Below are 22,353 nucleotides of genomic sequence, written 5' to 3'. Positions count from 1 at the left end.
CATCACAATGGGACTCAAGTCTCAAATAAAAATAACACTTATATAACATCTTCCATTCGTGGAGCATCCTTTGTCTAAAAAGTGCTGAGCATACTACCAGGAACTGTCTTCTCTTTTTTGTAGCATTGCAGAAACTAAGGTTTGGGTCACGTGGGTCCCTCACTGCTCTCAGGTCGCCCTGCAGGTCATTCAGTCCAGAGGTCTTAATTGTCAATCATTGTCAATCGCTTGGTGGAGCAAAGGAGGGAACTGTTTGGATGCTTGCTGTTAACTCCCCCTTTCCTAGCAGTAATGAGTACACTTTTAGGGATGTCAGCATGGTACTGGGGTTGGTGGGATCGCTCCCCACACATCATGACCCTGTGAATCAGCACCTACCTTTAAACTATCTGCATTCTCCACCTACGTTGCTTCCCCTGAGATGTCGTTCCTACCAGAGGAGAACTCACAATATTAGCTCATCCCTTCAGGTACCAAACATGGCCAAGGACTGAAGTGTTTCAAAGAAGGCAACTTTCTAGACAGCTGAAAATTACCCCTTCCTTAAGTTTTATGTTTTAAAACTTTATTTTCAAACAGAAAGTTTCCGAAAATGTACAGGACACATTCTTGTCTTCATAAATAAAGACATTCAAGCATACCTTGACTTTTTTCTTGAAGAAATAGTCATACATATCAATATTAACTATAACTCTATAATCGTCAAAGGCTTCTATCCGTAGGATTTGCAGATAGATCACATCCTTACCAAGTGGACCCCAACTGCTATGCTTTCGTTTCATTTATTTGTTTTTAGTTTCTGTCTTCTCCTTGTTAAGCTGTAAGGTATCACTCGCCTACCAATTCACTCATTTATTCATTTGCTCTTGCATTCACCAACATCAATTCAGTAGGCTTAATATGCCATGCTACATCAAGAAGAAACGATCACTCATTTTGTCAGCTGTTCTCTTCTAAAGTTTCCATGTATTGTGAAATCCGATGACCGAATTTATCACAGTTGTAGGCAAAAAAAGAAAACTAAGCTTTGCGTGAAGAATTTAGGGCATCTCCTAAAGTTCAAGCATAATGATATCCTATCTTATTCCAAAGAAGATTTAAGTAGTTTAGAAAATGCACAAAACTAAATCAGAATTAATAATCATGATAGTAAGTAAATAAATCAGGATAAGGGAGGAACAAATGAAGCCAGGGTGATGTGGGAACACCAACATGTTTTGGGAGGTCCCGGGCACTTGCAAGAGGTGGGCACCCGGCTCAAATCCAAACCTTCTACTCCTCATTTATGGAAAAATGGGCTTTGGTTTTAATTTGTGAGTTTTGCAATGTTCTACTTATTTCACCATTCATAATTGTGTTTAAGTTTGAAGTTGCTGGAAAGCTGAACTGTTAAAAAAGTGTCAGTCGTCCATCCGCCTTGACACTGTGTTTTATTATTGAAGGGGCTGTGGATAATAATCCAGGTAACATCCCTCCCGTTACTTTGGGCCCCTCCGTCACTGCCTATTGAGGTGGGTCCCCAAGTCAGATAGAACTTGTCAAATACGAGGAAGGCACTGGTTCATCGACTCACTTTTCAAATAAACACATGTCAAAAGGGCCATGAAGCGTGAGAGCTGTGGTTAACAGCAAATACCTAAATGGGAACTTGAATTTCACTCAAGTGGAGCTGGAATGTGTGTAAATTTGACTGGTTCCAGAAGAGAAGGCAGAGGGAAACTTTAGAGTTTGACAAAGAAAGGTTTAGAGCCTTTTGAAAAGGAATTTCAAGGTCCTTAGCTTTGCATGAAACTGCTATCCTTGAAAAATGTCCTGATATCCCCCAGGCCAAGACATAATGGGTATTTTCCAGACGCAATGGTTCAAGGGGCCTCCAGATTCTGGGTTCATTCTTGGTTAACAAAGCCAAATCCATCTAATTCCTAAAGCATAATTACGATCCTGCATGTGGTGTGACATTTGGCTACTAGGACGAGTGGTTTAACATTAATCACATTTGTTGATCGTCACCAGAGTGAGGGTACAAAGGAGTTGGCATGTAGGAGAAGTACCCAGGATGACACTGACAATTGTGGAGAGGAAGACTATTAATTAATTTCTGGATGCTGATTCCCCCCAAAAGCGCTGCAAATAACTAACTAAGAACATGGACAATTTGGCTTCTTGATCTAACACTGTAAAAACATTACACTTTAAATCTTGTAGTATTATGATTACTGTAAATATCATGTGTCAAATTCATTTCTGTCACTAAAGCCCTAAAGTGTTATTATAAATTGTCCTGATTAAACATGTTTAATGTTAGAAAAAGGATGATTTTGCATGCCTGGGTGTGATCAATTATAGCAGTGTGACCGGAAAAGAGAACTCTTGGGTATTAGAAATGATGAACTCTGAAGACGCGACGTGGCATGAGCTGAGTAGAAATGCAAACTCCTATGCTTGGACTTGAATTTCTTGGGCTTACGTTCCCTGTTCTCTGTCCATGGATTATCTTAATTATGGATTTTCTCCCTTTCCTCCCCACCATGCCACCCAGGAGTTTCTGAGGTTGCTTTTCTCACTCGTGTTTGCAAGGTTGGCTTTTTCTGTTCACCTTCGTTTCCTTAACTTCTTTCATCAAGGCCTAGTTTTTCGTTCACATTGCCCCAACCTCAAAAAAGATTTTGTATTTGTCCAACAGTCTGCATTTGCTCCCTAGAAATCTCCTGTTTGTCAAGGCTAGAGGATCAGAAGTGGACAGGCCGCGATTTAGCGGGCAGGCGTCGAAGGCTTCAGAAGATAGTACCTGGATTCACACCTGCACACTTCAGGTTCCTCTCAGAGAGCGTCTCTAAGTTCAGGGCCTCTGGGCATCCAGCTGCCAGAAATCAGGGGTGCACCCCTGCTGGGCTGAGGGCAGGGGAGCCGCAGCCCCACATACCTGCAGCCCCAGGTAGCCGTAGACCGGCTGTTGGTTGGTTTTCTCTTTAAAGAGACTCAGGTTGAGGACCTTGGCAGCCTCTAGGCTGCTCTTGGTGCTATACTGCTGTTCTCCCCATGGAAGAGACAGCTGCCGATGGGGCCTTCATTCCTGCTTTGACTGCACTTCCTGTTGGGTTCACTCTCACCTCCAGGTTCAGAGTCTGGCTCTGTTCTGGGATACAGTTTATTATTGGCTGTATCCTTGCTGGGCATTGTGATTGGGTTTTTGCCTTGGATGGTGACTCGAACGTGCCCTCATGTCCTCCTCTGGTGACATTTCTGCTATAGCATCATGGGTTCCTCGCCACCTCAGACCTGTCAGCCACCATTTTACACAGACCACGCTTCTCATGTGCCTCGTCAGAGGGGGGGAAGTCGGAAGTCAACTGGCCGCATATCTGTTAGTAGCATTTTAATAAAGAATTTGTAAAACCAAATATTTAGAGCAACCTGCTTCTTCTCTTTAGGCTTTGTGCTTGCTTAACTCTTTCTATGGAGCCTCACTGATGTGGAGGGATTTTATGCTCAGCGCCGTTTATTTTCAACATTATATGATTAACCAACGTCACTGTTCTTGTTCTTTAACTATACTTACTAAATATTTTTTTGCTAAATTTTTTTTTTTTTTTTTTTTTTTTTTTTTGTGGTACGCGGGCCTCTCACTGTTGTGGCCTCTCCCGCTGCGAAGCACAGGCTCCGGACGCGCAGGCTCAGCGGCCATGGCTCACGGGCCCAGTCGCTCCGCGGGCATGTGGGATCTTCCCGGACCGGGGCACGAACCCGCGTCCCCTGCATCGGCAGGCGGACTCTCAACCACTGCACCACCAGGGAAGCCCAATATATAGTTTTTGATTTATTTATTCTACTTATTTTTGGCTGCATTGGGTCTTCGTTGCTGCACGCAGGCTTTTCTCTAGTTGTGATGAGCGGGGGCTACTCTTCGTTGCTGTGTGCAGACTTCTCATTGTGGTGACTTCTCTTGTTACGGAGCACAAGCTCTAGGTGCATGGGCTTCAGTAGCTGTAGAGCGCAGGCTCAGTAGTTGTGATGCACGGGCTTAGTTGCTCTGCGGCATGTGGGATCTTCCCGGACCAGGGCTCGAACCGGTGTCCCCTGCATTGGCAGGCGGATTCTTAACCACTGTGCCACCAGGGAAGTCCCTAACCTTTAAAGATTTTAAGCCTTCGTTTTACCTGGAAAAGTGAGTACCTTGCCTGGTCGCAGGGCTAATAAGTGGTAGAAACAGGTCTTGACTTTAAAGCAAGCGCTCACTGGGCTCTTCGTGCTCACTGTGCAAATGCCAACAGCCATGGCGGGGTGGGGGGGGGTGTCTCATTGGAAAGTTAAGGTAATAATGCCTGGTATTTATATATATAGGGGTTTAGAGATTATAGAACACTTTCCTACTCAAAGCAAAAAGAAAAGAAGAAAAAGCTTTGTGTCCGTAATCACTTTCACATTGAAAGGCTACATCTTGAAAGAAACGTAAGAAGTTGTGAAACCATAGAGGCAAAAACATTTTTTTTTTCCTGGGGGACTGTACTGTACTTTTTATCTGGTCAAAGTAAAACAGCTCTTTGCAGGTGAAAGCCCGCTTTTGTCAGGAAGTGTGCTTCTTCCAGAGCTGGGGGCCGGCTGGGTTGGCTGAAATAAGTCCTTCTGAAGGTAATCAGTAGGCTTTCTTCCCGTGAGGTCTTTCATTTTTGTGAGGTTTTATTCTCCTGTTCATTATCGGTAAACGCAGGGCTCCCGGTATTATGCAAAAGTTTACCCCCAGGCTTGACTGTGTTACTAGGACTCCCAAGATTCCAAAAAGAATATGTAATTGTTTCTGGCACTAGGTAGCGTGAATGTCTGTCTCTGGGTTGCCTGATATCGGCTTTGCCTTCAGGCTTTTAATTGTCAGCATTCCACAGTCAGACCGGCAGCGATGGGGGTGTGCTAATTAGATCAGGTGCTTGATCTTGAAGTCTGTACCAGCGATGACTAGGTAGTCGGCTTCGGAACTTTTGAGCACTCCCTGTCTTTCTCCCAGTCTGCCCTGGAATGTAATTATCTTGTCAGCCGAGAAGCTGCAGCGCACAGCTGAACGAGTGCTCGGCAGCAGTCACAGTGCGATAAGGGAAGACAAATGGCCCACCGTGCGTGACTGTTCTGAGACAAACAAACGCACAGAGAGGCACTGGAGAATGGAGGCTGAGAGAACAAAGGGTCTACACTGAGTATTTGTTCCTGAAGATACTTCAGATCGTCTCTTAATAAGATTACCCTGCCTTTTTTTTTTTTTTTTTTTTTTTTTTTTGCGCTACGCGGGCCTCTCACTGCTGTGGCCTCTCCCGTTGCGGAGCACAGACTCCGGACGCGCAGGCTCAGCGGCCATGGCTCACGGGCCCAGCCGCTCCGCGGCATGTGGGATCTTCCCGGACCGGGGCACGAACCCGTGTCCCCTGCATCGGCAGGCAGATTCTCAACCACTGCGCCACCAGGGAAGCCCCCTGTCCATTTTAAAATCAGATGTTTTTAAAACTATTGAATTGTATGAGTTTTTTTGTATATTTTGGTTATTAACCCTTTATCGGGTTGCAAATATTTTCTCCTTTGGTTGCCTTTTCATTTTGTTGATGGTTTCCCTTGCTGTGCAGAGGTGTTTTAGTTTGATGTAGTCCCACTTATTCAGTTTAACTTTTGTTGACTTTGCCTTTGCCTTTGGAGTCAGATCCAAACAATTCCTGCCAAGACTGCTGTCAAGAGGAGCTTACCACCTTTGTTTTCTTCTAGGAGTTTTATAGTCTTAGGTTTTACATTTAAGTCTTTAATCCATTTTGAGTTAATTTTTGTGTATTGTGGAAGATAGTGGTCTAGTTTCATCCTTTCACGCGTGGATGTCCAGTTTTCCCAGCACCGTTTATTGAAGAGATGGTCCTTTTCCCATCGTATATTGTCGCCTCCTTCGTTATAGATTGATTGACACACATGAGTAGGTTTATTTCTATCATATGATCCAGCAATTCCACTTCTGGGTATTTATCCAAAGAAAATGAAAACACTAATTTGAAAAGATACATGCACTCCATTTTCATTGCAGCATTATTACAAATAGCCAAGATATGGAAGCAACCTAAGGGTTCATCAATGGCTGAATGGATAAAGAAGGTATTGTATACATATACAATGGAATATTACTCAGTGATGAAAATGAAAGGAATCTTGCCATTTGCTACAAGAATGGACCTTGAGGGCATTATGCTAAGTTAACCAAGTCAGACAGAGAAAGACAAATACCATATGATTTCACTTACACATGGAATCTAAAAACAAACAAAACTAATCAAATCAGAACAAAATAAACAAACAAAAAAGCCAAGTTCATAGATTCAGGGAACAGATTGGTGGTTGCCAGGGGTGGGGAGGTGAGGGTGGGGGCAGGAAGTGGGAGTGACATGAGTGAAGGAATCCAAAGGTATAAACTTTCAGTTATAAAATAAGTCATGGGACGTAATGTACAGCATGGTAACTATAGTTAATAATACTGTATTGCATATTTGAAAGTTGCTAAGATAGTAAATCTTAAAAGTTCCCATCACAAGAAAAAAATATTGTAACAGTGTGATGCCAGGCGGTAACTAGACTTATTGTGGTGATCTCTTTGGGCTGTGTATACAAACATTGAATTGTTATGTTGTACAGACAAAACGAACATAATGTTATATGTCAATTATACCTCAATAAAAATAAAATAAAAGAAAAAAATGCAAAATCTCAGGCCTCAGCCCAGACCTCCTAAATCAGAGTCTATATTTTAACAGCCTCCCTGGGTGCTTGGAGACACCAAGGGAGATTTTTAAAAATACTGATGCCTGGGTCTCAGCCCCCGAGATACTGATTTAATTGGATCAGAGTGTGACATGGGCCTTGGGTTTTTTAGAAAGCTTCTTAGATGATTCTAATGAGCGCCAAAGTTTAAGAATGTCTGGTCCACACCATTCTTGTTGTCAAGAGGATGCTTCCAGGAATAGCTCTGGCAATTTGGAAAATAAAGGTATTATGTTTTTAAAACTATACACCTGTAACCCATATGGGGTCCTCAGTTTGTCATACACCTGTGACATCTATTTTCTACTCAACAACAAAAGTGGTGGTTTTGAATGCCTTCTATCCATGGAATAGCACTAAGACCGGGGGGTCTTGTTTTAGCCTACCTTTCCCACTCCATCCCCTTCTACCCCCACTCACATCAGGCTGACAAACCTCTTTTCAGTTTGTCAAACACACTGAGCACTGAGTACTTTGCTACCTCAGGGCCTTTGCACACTCCTTCTCCTCTTGACTGCTCTTAACCTTCAGGTTGCTGCTTTATTCATCACTTCTTAAAAAGGGTCTTCCCTGAAGATCCTATGGAAGTAAGGTCTTACACTCTCCTCTTCCATTATTCCCCATTGCTGTACTCTCTGTTCCATTTTTCTTAGTAATTCTTTCAAAGCTTTTAGTATGTGGCCCAAATATTGCATGAACATACTAAAACATAAAAAATTATTTGCTGTTTAGAAATTCAAATTTAATTGGACATCCTGTATTTTTATGTGCTAAATCTGGCAACCCTATAGAAGAAGTATGCCAACCCCTGAATTAGTGAATAAAATGTGCCCAAATTGTTCAAGCTCAACAAAATTTTCTGTTTCAAAAATTTTCTGATTACTTTTTGAAGATTCAAGACCGTAAGGGCAACAAGATACTGAACAATGTTGTAACTAACAGTGGCCCCGCTGTAGCCTAGTTTGAGCTCTTTCAGATAATGAGCCATAAAGTTAAAACATATAATACTCTCAAATTTCTCTTATGTTTGGGAGCTGTCAGTTTAACTTGTCCCTTGTGCCTTGATGTCCTCTGTAATTGTGTGAAAGGCTGTGCCGTGTGGAGAATGCATGGGTACAGTTAAACTCTGCATGCTGGTCCAAGAAGGGGTGAGCTTCCTTTAATCATAGCTGTAATTTGGTCCAGCCTCACAGATAGAGAGTGGCCACCTGCAGCCATAGGAAAGGCTTCTGGGGATAGATAGGTAACTGAGTCCCCTCACACTGTGGACCCTCCTAGGAAGGGAAGTGTAGGTACACAGCTTTGAGCACTTTGCAGCATGGAGAAGAGCCTTTGAAGGAGCTGAGTTTGTTCACAGATGTCAGAGTCCTCACCAGTAGGGCACTTTCAGGGATAAGAAAAGGGGTTACTAGAAATAATTTGTTGGTCCTATTAAATATGTTGCATGAATGTATAAAAAAGTAACCAAGTATCATTGGAATATGTAAAAACGTGACCTGGTAGGTAAAGGTGTAGTAATTCTAGATGTTCTGGGGCTGCTAGGGGTGGGCAGCAAGTTTGCTTTTATTTTAAAACACACACCCTCTAAGTCTGGCAACCACAGATTCAGAATTCTGTAGAATGACCCTGATTTCATCTAATGCTCTTCTTATTAATGAAAGTGGTTGTTCGACATATAACTAAGTGCAACTTAATTTTTATGCCTTTTTAAGACTGTAAATATATAAACACATTCCAAAAATTTGAACATACTTAATATGTACAATCTGATACCAATTATGTTAAAACATGTAAATGCATGTAAAAACAAAAGAGAAGACATTCTAAAATGTCAAGAATGGTTAGCTGTGTCTGAGTAGTGAGTTTATGAGTGATCTTTATTTTCTTCATTGTGCTTTTCTGTATCTCCCTCTTTTTTTTTAAATAATGTATTAATTTTATCATCAGAAAAAGAGTAATTTAATGTGTGGTTTTTCTTTTTTCTGTTTTGTTTTTTGGGTTTTTTTTTCAACACTCCCATGTTTTTGGTAGGAGAGTAACTGAGTAAGTGATACAACCACTTTGGAAAGCAACTTGGATACACCCAGGGGGGTTGAGAATGCCACTCCCCTGTGACCCAGGGGCTTCACTTCCAGACATGGATCCTCAACAGAGAACATGCCTGCAAGGATGTGCATGGCTGCAACAATTGTAATGCTGCAGGACTGGAAATGATCTGAAGCCCTCAGGTACAAATGAACATGCTACAGTAAATACACGTAATGAAATATGTATAGCAGTGGAACAGAGTAAACAAGAGCTCTAAGTGTTTCCACGGATAAGCCTCAAAAAGGTAACTTTGAGCACCACAATGTGAATGTACTTAATGCCACAGAACTATATGCCTAACCTATAAAATGGTAAATTTTATGTTGGGTATATTTTACCATCATTTAAAAAAAAAAACCCAAAACATAACATTGAGTCCAAAAGCAAACTATGGAAATAATACATACAGCATGAAATTAAACTTGTGAGCCCAAACTACGTAATTAGTTATGGGTAGACATATGTTTCAATGCTTCACATAATAAACATGGGAATGATAAACACTAAGTTCAGGATACTGGTTACTTCTATGGAAGGAAAGAGAGAGGTGGGCAGTTACACAGCAGGCAACTGGATCTGAAATGTTTTATTTCTGTAAAATATCGGAAGCAAATATAGTGGCAAAGTGTTAAGATTGGAGAAAGCTGGGCAGGAGGTACGTGGGTGTTCGTTGTGCTACTCTATTTTTCCATGTGCTTGAATGGTATCCTCATAAGAGGCCTACAGCCTGTGTCAGACCATGTGTCCCCTATTCCCCCTTTGGCCGAAACCTCGAGAGCGGTCACCTTAGAGGCTAGCTATTTTGGGTGGGTTGGCCAATGGCATAAGCTCCCTAACCGTGGGACCCGTTCTTACCGCTCAGGGCTTAAATATCACACAAGGCAGAATCCAGATGTGTCTCTTTTCCAGTCCACACATATTCAGATGGCTCTATTTGTCTAAGTTAACAGCAAGAGTAAGTAAAACCCAGTGTTTACTGGCCTTGAAGGACTCTGCCGTTTGCAGGGAATGCTCTGCTGCTCCCGTGGGCTCTGTGCTCTTACTGTTCAGTGACTTTCAAAAGCCGGTTACTTTGTGAAAAGGCTGCTTCTCTGCTGGCCTAGTGGTTAGGAATGGGCCTGCTCTTTCACTGCAGAAACTCAAGTTCAGTTGTGACTCAACTCACTGTTTGGGGCTGTTGACTCAAACTGTCTGGGCTCAAATCCTGGCTCTCACATGCAACTTGCTTTTGGATTTTTGGGGGTGCTAAAAAGGAGATTAAAAGATAAAGTGAGTTAAAATAGTTAACCCCAGCTGCCACCTAACAAGCCCTCAGCGAATCTTCCCTGTTATTCTCATGGTCATAGTTGCTGATTCTCTCTGGCCCTCAGTTTCCACCTCTATAAAGTGAAGGGCCAGCACTGGGATATCCTCAGCATCGAAGGTAGTTTTAAGATTGCCGATTAATTTGCTGCCCCTTCTAATAAAAATGGTGAATAGAAAAGAGTAAAAACATTGACAGATGTGAAAACTCTGGCCCCTCAGGAAAACTCTGCCTTGGGGTCTCTAGAACATAACCTCTAAAATAACCTCTAACCTTTAGGTAAATCATTGGCTTACAAGTCTGCTAATGCTCTTGAGGCGGACACTGTGTCTTCTTCTCTCTAGTCACCAACCCTGGCCTGGCTCATGGATGTTTGATAAATGAATGAATGAATGAAGACTATGGTCAATAGCACCCTGGTTCTAATGATGTTAGACATTCTGGGTATTATGTAAATCTTGAAATATTTAGGCCTAGTATTGATGAAATCTCATTTTATATTTCTACATGGGTTGGCCTAAGAAGGCATCTCATTAAGACCTGACTATAAATTTGTATCTTTTTTTCTGTGTGTTTATTTTCTGGATGATGAGTCCTTGTGTTCTTTAGAAGAAAAGTACTCTGTGTAACCTAGGGGGTAACTACTGATGATTTTTCGTGTTTACGGTTTATTAATTAGTCTGGAAAATACTTCCAACCACTTTGCCCTGATAATCTGAGGACACGAGTCTGTTTTTTCCAAAATCTCCCTCTCTGAGAGGTGTTTTTATTAATGAGGAAAGTGCAGGCAGCTGGCTCTCCTTGGTCTTTATTCTCAGATACCAGCGAATAAAGAGAAATCAAAATCCTTTTCCATTACACTTGAATTGAGAGCAATTTATTAACTCCATGGACGTTTCTCGTAATCCAGAAGTTCTCTTTTTAATTCCTACATGATTTTATTTTCATTAAAAGCATAAATTTGGAATTCCCATAATTACAGGGTGGAGTTCATAGATAAAGAACAACTTTTTAGACCGTGCCCTAAAATTAGCTATATTACAGCTAACTATACTTTATCCGTGTGTAAATCATTGGAATTTATGGTGATTTGCGCCCCCTCCAGGTCCAGAATCATTGACTACCAAAGCTGGAGGTCATCCACTCCAGTCCTTTTATTCAGTAAAAACCGATCCGAGAGATAAAGCGATTCTCACTGGAAAAAAATTGTTTTGGTCTTTTCCAACAGTAAACATTATAAAGCAAAACAATAATAGAACAGGCTACAAATAGCAAAAGGGTCCAATTATTGTATTATCTCCCTCCCTAATTTCTCTGCCTCCTTTCAGTTCCCTTGCTATGGTGAAAAGCTCAAAAGATGAGGAGAAAAAGGAAAGAAAGGATGAAATAAAAACTGGGTTTTTGATTCCTGAAAAATTGAAACTTGTATATGGTAGACAATTTCAGAAGCCACACTTCTGAAACATCAGGCTCATAGCATATTGCAGCAGCCTTTTTGTTTTTGGATTAATGACCGTCAAGTGGTTAATCACTCGGGTTTTCCTTTTACAGACTAGGAAGAAGGCTCTGGAGCTTATCCAACAGGGTGATCCCAAGGCTGATGGCAGAGTGTTCCTTTCCTCTCTAGTGCCAACTGGATTCAAGTGCAGAAGAAACAGCCAAGGCTGCAGGAGACCATAATGGTAGGTCAGGCTCCCCCACCTGCTCTTGGACATGGGCTCCCTTGACCTTGACAGGCATTTGTCACACAAAACTCCAAATCTCTATTTAGAAACTTTGAGCCCATTTGAGAAAAAATGAAGTGCTTGCATTGCAGTTTTTTGTTTTTTAATTCATTCAACAAATATTTACTGAGAATCTACTTTGTATTGAGAATTGGCCTAAACAGAAAGATGAGCGAGACCCACCATGCTCTTTACAGAGTTAATAATAGAAGGTTTTTTACCTCCAGAGGGGAGGGCCTTTTTGTTGGTAGAACAACCTGCTTGGGCCCCTGTCCCCATGCTTTAGACCCATCATTCTGTCCTAATAACCACAGGGACATCAATTAGTGGCCACAGATGTTAGTGAAGTGTCTTTTACCAATACATCTTGTTTACTTTCTAAGTGGTGTTTCAACATTACATCATAAACACCAGGTCATACAATTATTATTATATATATATATATACAATAACAATTAACGTCATAAAACTCATCTTTTCCAGCCAAAGGTAGACATTTTGAAAGATAATGGGATATTTTAAAGTCTTGCAAATAATCCCAGGTGATTAATAACAGGATTTGACAATGTAGTAAAAAATGCTAATTTAATTGCTTTTCTCTCAGTCTCTCATTAGCAAGGAAAGACTAGTCAAATTAGACAGTTGGGGCTTAGTAGCCTGATACTAAATTGATGTAAATTAACAGTAAATATTTGAAAACAGCAGAGGAGATAAAAAAAATTTTTTTTAAAGCTTGGGTAGTTGAATCCTGATGCAAAATGGTATTTAGCAGTTGAATGTAATATACTACCTACTACTCAGTCTATTATCTATCATTATCTTTTGAACCCTGTAATTGGACAAACAGGAAACTATCCATGATAATAAGTTTGTTCAAAATCATCTGTTTGCTGGAGTCTGGGGCACACACTGCAGTCATAATGAACAGGAGGCAAAACTGCTCACTGTAGCCTTTCCATTGTTTGTTCATCTCTGTTACCACAAAGTACGGCGACATACACACCTGGGCAGTCCAAGGCATCTTACCAAAATTATTTTAAAAAATAGTTATTTTTTCTCGCATTCCATGAACGGGCAACATAACTCTTTATTTGCTGCAAGATGGGAACCATTGAACCTGACCTAGCTCCTGTCCCGGGTGTGTGTACATAACTGTGCTTAACACAGAACTGGGGCAAACAGTTTGCCTCCTGGAATTTCCATTAGATCCAACCACTTAGTTGCTTTATTTATCCTATCACTGGTTTTATTTTTCAGTGATTCTTTGGTCGTTATGCTGCCTCTATCACAGCTATCCAAACATCAGGTCACATAGGGCTCCTGCACACATAGGGCTCCTTCTAAGAGATTTAAATGGAAAGGCAACCCAAGCCATTACTGGTCTATTTTCAGTTTCCATTATCAATAAAACAAGAAACCAGCATTTTCATGCTGTGCAAAACCTTCAGGGAAGTGCAATGCTGCTGTCATTATCTTTAGACCAGGCTGCCGTCTACTCCCACTAATGCAGAGGAAATGATGAGTCCATCAGAATGAAAATAAAATAATGAAAGGATCAGAGTCACAGAGCAGGCTGCTGGCCTGGTCCACTGCATGGCTCCCTGCAAATGTCCCTTTGAATTTAGTGGAGCCTAGATGGTAAAAACCACAGGTCACAACGGAACATAAATTCACCTCCTAATGAGATTAGTAGGCAGGCAAAATAAATGTCCTGCTGTTACGTTAGAGGCAGGCTCTAATCTGGTGTTTTCCTTGGAAGTGATCATTTCCTTTGCAACAGGGAACCGTGGATGCAACCTGTTTAAATCTGACAGATTCTGTTTTGCCACAGAGCTATTTTTCACCTTGCTCTGTCTTTTTAATAGCAATTTTGAGGAGGCATTTGAATGAGTTGTGTCTTAAAGACTATTACCAAAGTGAGTTATGGGTGTCTCTGTTCGTGGTCATCAATCGTGTTTCCCAGATCCCTCTTTTAAGAAAACTTTGTGCAGCTTCTCCTCCCCTATCTAAACAGGAGCCTTGCTTTGGAGGAGGTGTGATGACCCCCAGGGTCCTCTCACTCTAGCCTTACGAATCAAAGGCAGAATAGACTCACTATTGTATTTGGGGTACTTTTCAAAAATCTTTACTGCAACTCTACTACTTAAAACCACTGGAAACGAGTATCACATACTAAAAAGCCTTAAGAAAATGCCTAGATCAGGTGAACCCACATGGTCTCTGAGTAGAACAAAGCCCTCGAGTATGTAGCTAGATTGCAAGGGACTTCCTTCGTTTTCAGCAGAAGGCAGTCTCACCTGGAGTACAATACCCTCCTCTCATTAAAAATGCAAGATAGGATCTCCTCCTGGATCCTTTCTACAGAACTTGATGCAAGTTCATGGATTGTACCGTCCTGAGCAGTGAGTGGCATTTAATCAAAGCCTTCTGTGAAATAATCTCAGTGTTTCCTGAGCCCTGTAAATTCACCAAGCGAGTTAAGAGGTCCTTTCAAAAGGAATGGGAGATCCGACTTTGAATTTAGGAGTATTTGAAGCTTCTGCATAGAAGGTACAGACGATTTAACGGACACATATTTTCTCAACATTTTCTAGGACTCAGGCTAGAGATTCCTCCTCTGTGAAACTGCCCATGAGGAATAATAGATCATTTGCTAGTATCCCAATGCATGGCATTTTGACATATTGTTTTTCTGAGCCTGGAAAGAAGCCACAGAAAACTTTTGCACTTGTAATATGTGTTTTACTGTGTATGCAGTGATTTATGAACATTTTTTTCATCTAACAAAACAATTTCCTTTCCGCCATTGGTGCTTCCATTCAAAAACCTGAACTGCAAATCCAACTACTTTAAGGGAGAAATTATCTTTTGGCCCAGGGTTTAACAAATTTTTTTCTTTCGACTTTTCACTTCTCAATAGTTTGAGCTGTGTATTTTCTATGTATCGAATTTGCAAATGTCAGAGATTTAAGTCAAGTCTCCTCCCATTCTCATAATTTTCTCTGCTCACTGTTAACTCTCCTTATCAAGGGAAGATAGATTGATTTTCCATCCATTAGATAGGGGGTCCTATGTTTATTGGGACTCTCTTCCAACTTTTCATTTCCATAACTGTTTCTTCCTTATCCCACCATATCTGTCCTCCACTCTCTGCTGCACCTCAGTGTTTATAATTTAAATTGCAAACAGTAACTGAATCCACTTTGCCAGTGTCCAGTATATCTGGTACGTGTTAATGATTACCTATTGGCCTCCCATGTATTAAATTCAGAGTTAAAGTTTCATGTCCAATAATCTCCCTGAAGGAATTTCCCAAATCATGTTTCCTTACCTCATACAAATGAACTTGTTCTTGGGTTACAGCAAAGATCAATAATACGTTATTTTGCACCAGTTTATCAATGAGTTGTCCAATTGTTGGATATTCCTAAAATTGAACACAAAGATTTTAAGTATCTTCTTAACAAAAATATGTAAAATAAAGGAATATCTCTTTCAAGGATATCTTACTGAGTTTGGCATTTTCAATTCTCACAGGCATTACTGTGTCTATCACTCCAAGTAAACAAATACACAATTAGCATTATTTTCTTAATTGGTTTAGTAATTGTTTCCTAGATATTGTAAGTTGATTTAATTCCTTAGAGTCGGTGCCTGTCAACGTGGTGTATGATGATCTGTCACTTCCAAGGAGATCACTAAATTTATCTAAAGACTTACAGTGTGTCATCTTTTCAAGGGTAGAGATACATGTCTTTTTCTAAGTGCCACTTGCCTGCAGGTAAATATTGGAGGGAATGTTAGAATTGAGAGAGGGACCATGACTATGACGAAGGTGAGGGAGGTGACTCTTGCAGCTCTGAAACTCTGACTGGAATTGGATGGGGCGGGATGAGGGTTGCGGAAGGACCAACCTGCTGAGGAAGCACACACTGCCACTCCTAAATCCCTCTGACTTGAGATATTCCTGTACCAGTTCTCCAATTTGGTCTTACTGCCTTTTTGATGTCACGAATTGGTTTTATGGGATGCTGCAATATTTTTACAGGGCAATTGAAAAGCCATTGTATTCAATTTACTTCTGTTCCATTGATAACATTCATTCCTGAGTGATACAAGTACTTTAAAATATAAAGTCATTAATTATCATATTTGCAGATGACCTTTACTTTCCAAGCCTGGAAAACCTGGAGCACATTTGCCTGGCGTATGACTCCAAATGTGAATAATGTGTAAAAAAAACCCTCAAATGAGGGAGTGGCCTGCAAACAAGGGAACTAAGAATACCGTGTTGCTTATGACTGCAGTAAGCCAAAGTGCAGGAACACTGACGAATAAGCCTTCTTGCACACGAATGTGGTGTGTTCATATATTCTCAGCGCTTCCGGAATATTTTTGTCTTCAGCCACAAAATTAAAGTTGAGGGAAAAGTATAGTTTTGCCTAAGATACTCAGGTCAGTTACCCAACTGCAAATCTGGCTGTGTAATGCGTGCTTTCTATCCCATTTGGATTTTTATTAGTGGATATTAGCAGAATCCAGGTACTATCTATAAAGCTTTCTGAGTCTGACATTCTCAGTCTCTGTGTTTCAATTGCCCAAATATTAAGTATCCTTCAACCTTAAGCCTGAGGTCCTCCAACGCTGGTCCCTACTTATCTCCAGATGTTCTCCGAACTTTCAACTGCTGTGCCTGTGTAGCCAGGATGGTACCACGTAGCCCTCCATAGGCGGGTGAATATGGTTTTCTATTTGATCCAGATCTTTTGGTTTAATTCCCACAATTATATTCTAAGTTCCTCAAGGCCAGGGATCATGTCCTGTTATTTTGCGGCCCCAGGAGCCTGGCCCAGTGTTGAGAGCATAGAAAGTGCTCAGAGGACCCGGGGGCTATGTTGCAGGCAGGGAAATAGCCCACGGCTCTGTGCATTGTAGCAACTTAATAAGAATCACTTGAACGTGTATTACAGGAGAAGGTCATATTAGGCAACAGGCAGTATTTGCTTCTGTGATCTTGCTTTTTTCTGAGATGTCTATTATGGGGCATTTGAATAGTTGCAAGAAAAAAGTAACAAAAAAGGGATCCACTTCTCACGGTTTATTACCCCTCATTGGCTAAAAGACAAAATGTGGCTACCCTCACTAATCCTTTAATATGGAAGGACAACCGATACAATTAAAAATATATAAATTTGGTGAACACTATTGATCAAAAGTTAGGTAGAAACAGCCATGTTGAAGTTTAGAAATTTAGGTCAAGAAATGATAGCAGATAATTCATGAACCATTAGATTTTTAAAACTAATAGCCAACGCTGTAGTAAGCGTTTCTGTACATTATCTCACTAAAGTCTTTTCTTTTTAGAGGATAGTTTTTCCAATCTGATATTAGAATCCTGGGTTCTCTTCCCTCTTTCTTTCTCTCACCTACACACACTTCTACAGCATTGTCATTTTCAAAAGTCACTTAAATTCTCTGTACCATTTTTTCCCCAAGTGTTAAATGGGGATAATATGACCTTTCCAGGTTTCTGCTTCATAATTCAATTCTATTTTTAGTGTGCTCCAGGCACTGTGCTGTCAGCAAATAGGGATAATAAACCAGTTCTGGTACTGAGGATGTATGTTAAAGACAGACAGAAACCAACAAGCACATTTCCATATGGCGATGGCCAAGAAGCCATCTATGTATAAGAGCCAGGGGAGAGATGATCGCTTTGGGGCCCAGTGGAGGTCAGACAGGGTCCTCCCCGTCCCCGGAGCAGTCATGATCGAGCTGGGTTTTAAAAGATCAGTAAGAGTTTCTCAGCAGCCTTGGAGGAAAGGGCATTGCAGACAGAGGGAAGGACACATGCACCAGCGTGGCAGCCTCACAGTCTGTTCAAGGGAAACAATTAGACACATAGGGTTCTGGTGAGGATCAAATGAGATCATGTACATCAAAAGAGCTCTGAAATTTTTACCTTGTTTTACAAAAGTCAAGTGTTTTTTCTTTTTTTTGAATGTCACGAGCATTTTTTAAATGACGAAAATAAGCCAAATTTAATAGGCACCAGCCGAGCAGCACCTGACTAGTGGTTTCCCAGGGAGTCCCAGGGTCCATGAAAACATGGAACTATTGAGGCAGCATGACTCTGGGACCATCATTTGAAACAACTCCTAGGTGACTACTGTTCTGGTCTGAGCCTTCCTTTCCAGGGCTATGGTTCAAACAGAATGAGCTGACTGTATTATATTTTGCTGGCCTCAGGCTCTTTGAAAAATTGGGGAGGTTCTGGGATCATTCGTACTATAGCAAATCTGAACTTATCCCACATTGCCACCGCCCATCTGTGCTCTTGAGGGGACCTCTGAGGGCGATGAGGATGGAGAAAGGCCAATGTGTTAATCTCAAATCAGAAAATGTGCACTGCTTCTACCAAGGGTGGGTTACTCTGCTATGTATTACAGCAATTGTTGCTTCGTTCGCCTACTTGTAGCCCTGAAAACAGTGTAGAGTATAGGTTACACACCAAGACTGTTGACATGGAGTATTCATTCTTGCTGTCCAAGTGACAGAGCCCATCGTTAGGAATGACGATGCCTGCCAGTTTGCTGTCCATTCCAAAATGAGAATCGGCATCGCTCACAAAGACCAGGAGATGGAGGGAGTCGTTACGCCAGCCAATTTTTTCCTACAGTGAGAGAGAAGCATTTAGCTCGTATGGGAGAGGGGCGGACGTTTATTGAGAGTGGATCAGTTATGCTTGGACACATTCAGATTATTAAAATATATATTGCTGCTCAATCTATTTTAGACTGTTTCATCTATTGTGAGTTGGTAATATTAACATATTAAAAACATGAAATTCTGTGACCTTTGTTTTATCCTGGATTACATTTTCAGATGATTTATGCTTCAGAAAAAATGGTTCCACTACAATCAGTATCCAGTTGATATTGACATTTACACAGTTAATTATTTTTACTGTCCAGTTTTCAATTTACCAGAAAAATGACAGAAGGGAGTGAGGGAGGTCATAGATTATCCCAAATCCAAGCTGAAGCAGAGCTAGTCAGAATGCAATACAGAATGGACCCGAAGTAAGCCTGTTTTATTAAAATTTCACCCAACCTGTAGGCACCTATTTCTCTTTCTACTGATATCATCCAAAAATTCTAAACATAATACAAGGATAAAAACTGCTTATCAAAGTATGACTGCAGAGTACTGTTAATTAAGATGGTCTGTTTTCTGTCTCTTTGCAGAGCTCTCCCCTTTAATTAAGATTAGTCAAGGAACTAGTTGGACAGAAGCTCATCGTAGCTGCCCCATGGTACCTTATCTTTTTCCTTCCTTCCTTAATTCTTTGGCCCTCCCACATTCTAGGACCTTCGGCCCTATCTGTTTCCTGATATTTTCCATGAAGACTGTCATCTGAAGACAGGGGAATCGTTTCCATGGATATGGGTTTGATTGTCAAGGAGGAGAGGTATTCTTGCATTGTTGTAGAGACACTGTGGCTTCTGATGCTTATTTTGTTGTTCGAAACAATAGATAGCTGATCATATGTAGACATTTATTCTGAATCAGAGCTTTTTTTTCGTTAATTGCTGTCTTTGTTTTTTTCTTTTTTTTCACCATGGTTAATTCAAAAACTAATGAATATGATTTGGATCTTTGAAAATTAATCATACATGACTATTCTTTTAACCAATTTTTCCCAACTGTACTACAATGTTATTAGACTATTTGAATATTAGGCATAAAAAATTGTCCCCATTTCAACATGATGGAATTAAAAAATGTACAAAAATTTTAAGTATCTGTTGTAGAAATATGGTGATTAAAGGAAAGATAAAGTTAGCTAAGCTTTTCAAAGGAGATTTGTTCACAAGAGATGAAATTTGTGTCAACAGAATGAAACACTGCTCCCCTCAGCATACCTTACATACAGCAGCTTGCATAATTGCATCAAATCCACCTTCTGGGGTGTCAATATTAGCAGAAATTTTCTGATTCTTCACAATTTCATTGAATCTTTCTGCATCATTTGTCAATGGCAAAATGTGCTTGAATCCAAATGTAGGTAAACAAATGTATGGAATACTACTGCAAAAGGAAGATGTAAAATGTTCTTGAAATACGATACAACACACAATGAATGGGTTTAATAGCCTAACAGCATTTCCTTCAATGAAGATGCATTTTTCTAAAGTGCCCGACTCCGTAACTTGGCTGTGAGTCTCACTGTTAAGGTTGTTTTCATCATCTCCCACCCAGCCCTTCCAAATTGGCCACATTAGCTAACACTTAGAGCTTGCTGTGTGTCTTGCATTGGTTCAAACACAGAAAACAGATAATCAGGTGATCAGACTCCCCGTGTGTGTTTGTGTGTGTGTGTGTGTGTGTGTGTGTGTGTGTGTAATTACTACCTTCTATTGCCGCTCAACCAAAATCCACCATTAAGTTTACATGACGACAACAGTTCCTTTGTATTTTGATAGCTTAAACTGTCACCAAGGAAGAGTCTCCCTGTAGCAAGACTGAGAGAGGAACCTGTCTACTCCGTCCTCTGCTCAGTCCTGCCTGCCCAGGGCCTGAAAATCAGAGCAAGGCTCTTGATTCTAGAGCCCAACTTTATTGTGATAGAACAGACTATTGTGGACAAGCCTGGGGTAAAACCACCACTAAAAACAGTTTACCTGTGAGGAAAATGCCATGTTAGGATGAGATCTGCCCTAAAGACATCACAGTAGAACAGAAATTGCTAATCCTGAATCAGCCACATTTTATTCTGAAAGCCAGCTAGTAGCTGTGCATGAGACTTTGGGCAAGTTACTCAACCCTTCTGAGCTTTAGGTTTTCCTTTGTAAAGTAGAGATAAATAACATAGAGCAGAGATTCTCAAAGTGTGGTCCCTGGACCAGCCACGTGAGCATCACATGGGAACTTGTTATAAATGCAAAATCTGGGGTATGACTCCGGACCTGCTGAATCGGAAATGTTAGGTGTGGACTCAGAGACCTGTGTTGAGCCAAGTCTTCCTGATGCATTCCAAAGTTTGAGAAACATAGGTGTAGAAGCACAGAGACAAAAAGGAGCAGCCCCCAGTGAGGCTGTGGTATGCTTCTGAGGAGAGCTGGCTGACTTAGGTGAGCATCTTTGCAAGTTCAACAGCCTGTCTTGTCAGCATACAAGGAGCTGATGCATCTTTGAGGAGTAAGCTCTTTTTCACCATAGTCATCTGCCTGAGGTATACAGTCAATTCTCATTATTTACAGATTCCATATCTTTGAAAATCCATATTGCTAAAATGTATTTGTAACTCCCAAATCAGTCCTTTCTCTGTCATTCGTGTACGTGCACAGAGTGACAAAAAAGCTGAGTCGGGCTTCCCTGGTGGCGCAGTGGTTAAGAATCTGACTGCCAACGCAGGGGACATGGGTTTGAGCCCTGGTCCGGGAAGATCCCACATGTCGCGGAGCAACCAAGCCCGTGCGCCACAACTACTGAGCCTGCGCTCTAGAGTCCACAGGGCACAGCTACTGAGGTCCATGCACCTGGAGCCCGTGCTCCGCAAGAGGAGAAGCCACCACAATGAGAAGCCCACGCACCGTGGGGAAGAGTAGCCCCTGCTCGCCGCAACTAGAAAAAGCCCACGCACAGCAACGAAGACCCAATACAGCCAAAAAAAAAAAAGTTGAGTCACCTGATATGATACATATGTTTCCAGCTGAGGTCAAATAAGACAGCCTTCTTGTTCCAGCTGTCATACTGTAAACAAATGTCCTTTTTGTGGTCTATCTGGTGCCATGGTTTTTTTTTTTTTTTTTTTGCATTTTTGTGATTTTGGGGTAATTTTGCTGTTTAGAGTGGCCCCCAAGTGTAGTGTTGAAGTGCTGTCTGGTATTCCTAAGTGCAGGAAGACTTTGATGTGTCTTATGGGAAAAATACACATGTTAGCTAAACTTTATTCTGGCATGAGTTACAGTGCTGTTGGCTGTGATTTCAACATTAATAAATCAACAATATGTATTAACTAAGATGTCTTTAAATAGAAACACACAGAAAACAACGTTATGTATTGCTCAGTTGGTGAAACGTGACCAGAGACTCGTAGGAACCTAACCCTCTGTCTCCCCTAGGAGAAGTGCTCAGCATTCTCTAATGCAGTTTTTGAGGAGAATTTACAGAACAAGACTTCTGTAAATGATGAGAATCGACTATATATATATAAGTCAGAATGACTGTGGATTTGTTTACACTGAGAAATGAAGCTCTACCAGAACCAGAATGCTGGTGTCTGCAAGGATAATCATTTACTTCCTGTCAGTAGACTTTCACAAAAAGTAGGTCATAATCTGATGCGTCCTCAGATTTCAGAACAAGGGGGGGTTAAAGGTGGCCAGCACCGAATGGTACAGTCTGAGATGTCCATTTTCTTAATGGGGTATCTTTTATTTTCTAATGATTTTAAGA

General features: G+C 41.0%; 1 protein-coding gene across 2 annotated transcripts in view; it reads right to left on the bottom strand.

The window, feature by feature from the left end:
- Nucleotides 1–22,353, bottom strand: part of ITGB6 (integrin subunit beta 6) — a 70,145-nt gene that overhangs the window by 36,547 nt on the left and 11,245 nt on the right. For both annotated transcript variants that reach the window (XM_027130263.1, XM_027130271.1), the window contains 3 exons: nucleotides 19,818–19,983; nucleotides 18,404–18,565; nucleotides 15,224–15,319 (listed from right to left, as the gene is read on the bottom strand). In XM_027130263.1, the coding sequence (XP_026986064.1) occupies nucleotides 15,224–15,319; nucleotides 18,404–18,565; nucleotides 19,818–19,983 (424 nt within the window). The remainder of the gene's footprint in view (nucleotides 1–15,223; nucleotides 15,320–18,403; nucleotides 18,566–19,817; nucleotides 19,984–22,353) is intronic.

Source organism: Aethalodelphis obliquidens, unplaced genomic scaffold (assembly GCF_003676395.1).
Source record: "Aethalodelphis obliquidens isolate GAN/ISIS:26980383/991018 unplaced genomic scaffold, ASM367639v1 scaffold2, whole genome shotgun sequence".
In the NCBI taxonomy this organism is placed as follows: domain Eukaryota; kingdom Metazoa; phylum Chordata; class Mammalia; order Artiodactyla; family Delphinidae; genus Aethalodelphis; species Aethalodelphis obliquidens.
The sequence above is the reverse complement of the archived record's forward strand: the minus strand, read 5'-3'. Positions and strand labels throughout refer to the sequence as shown.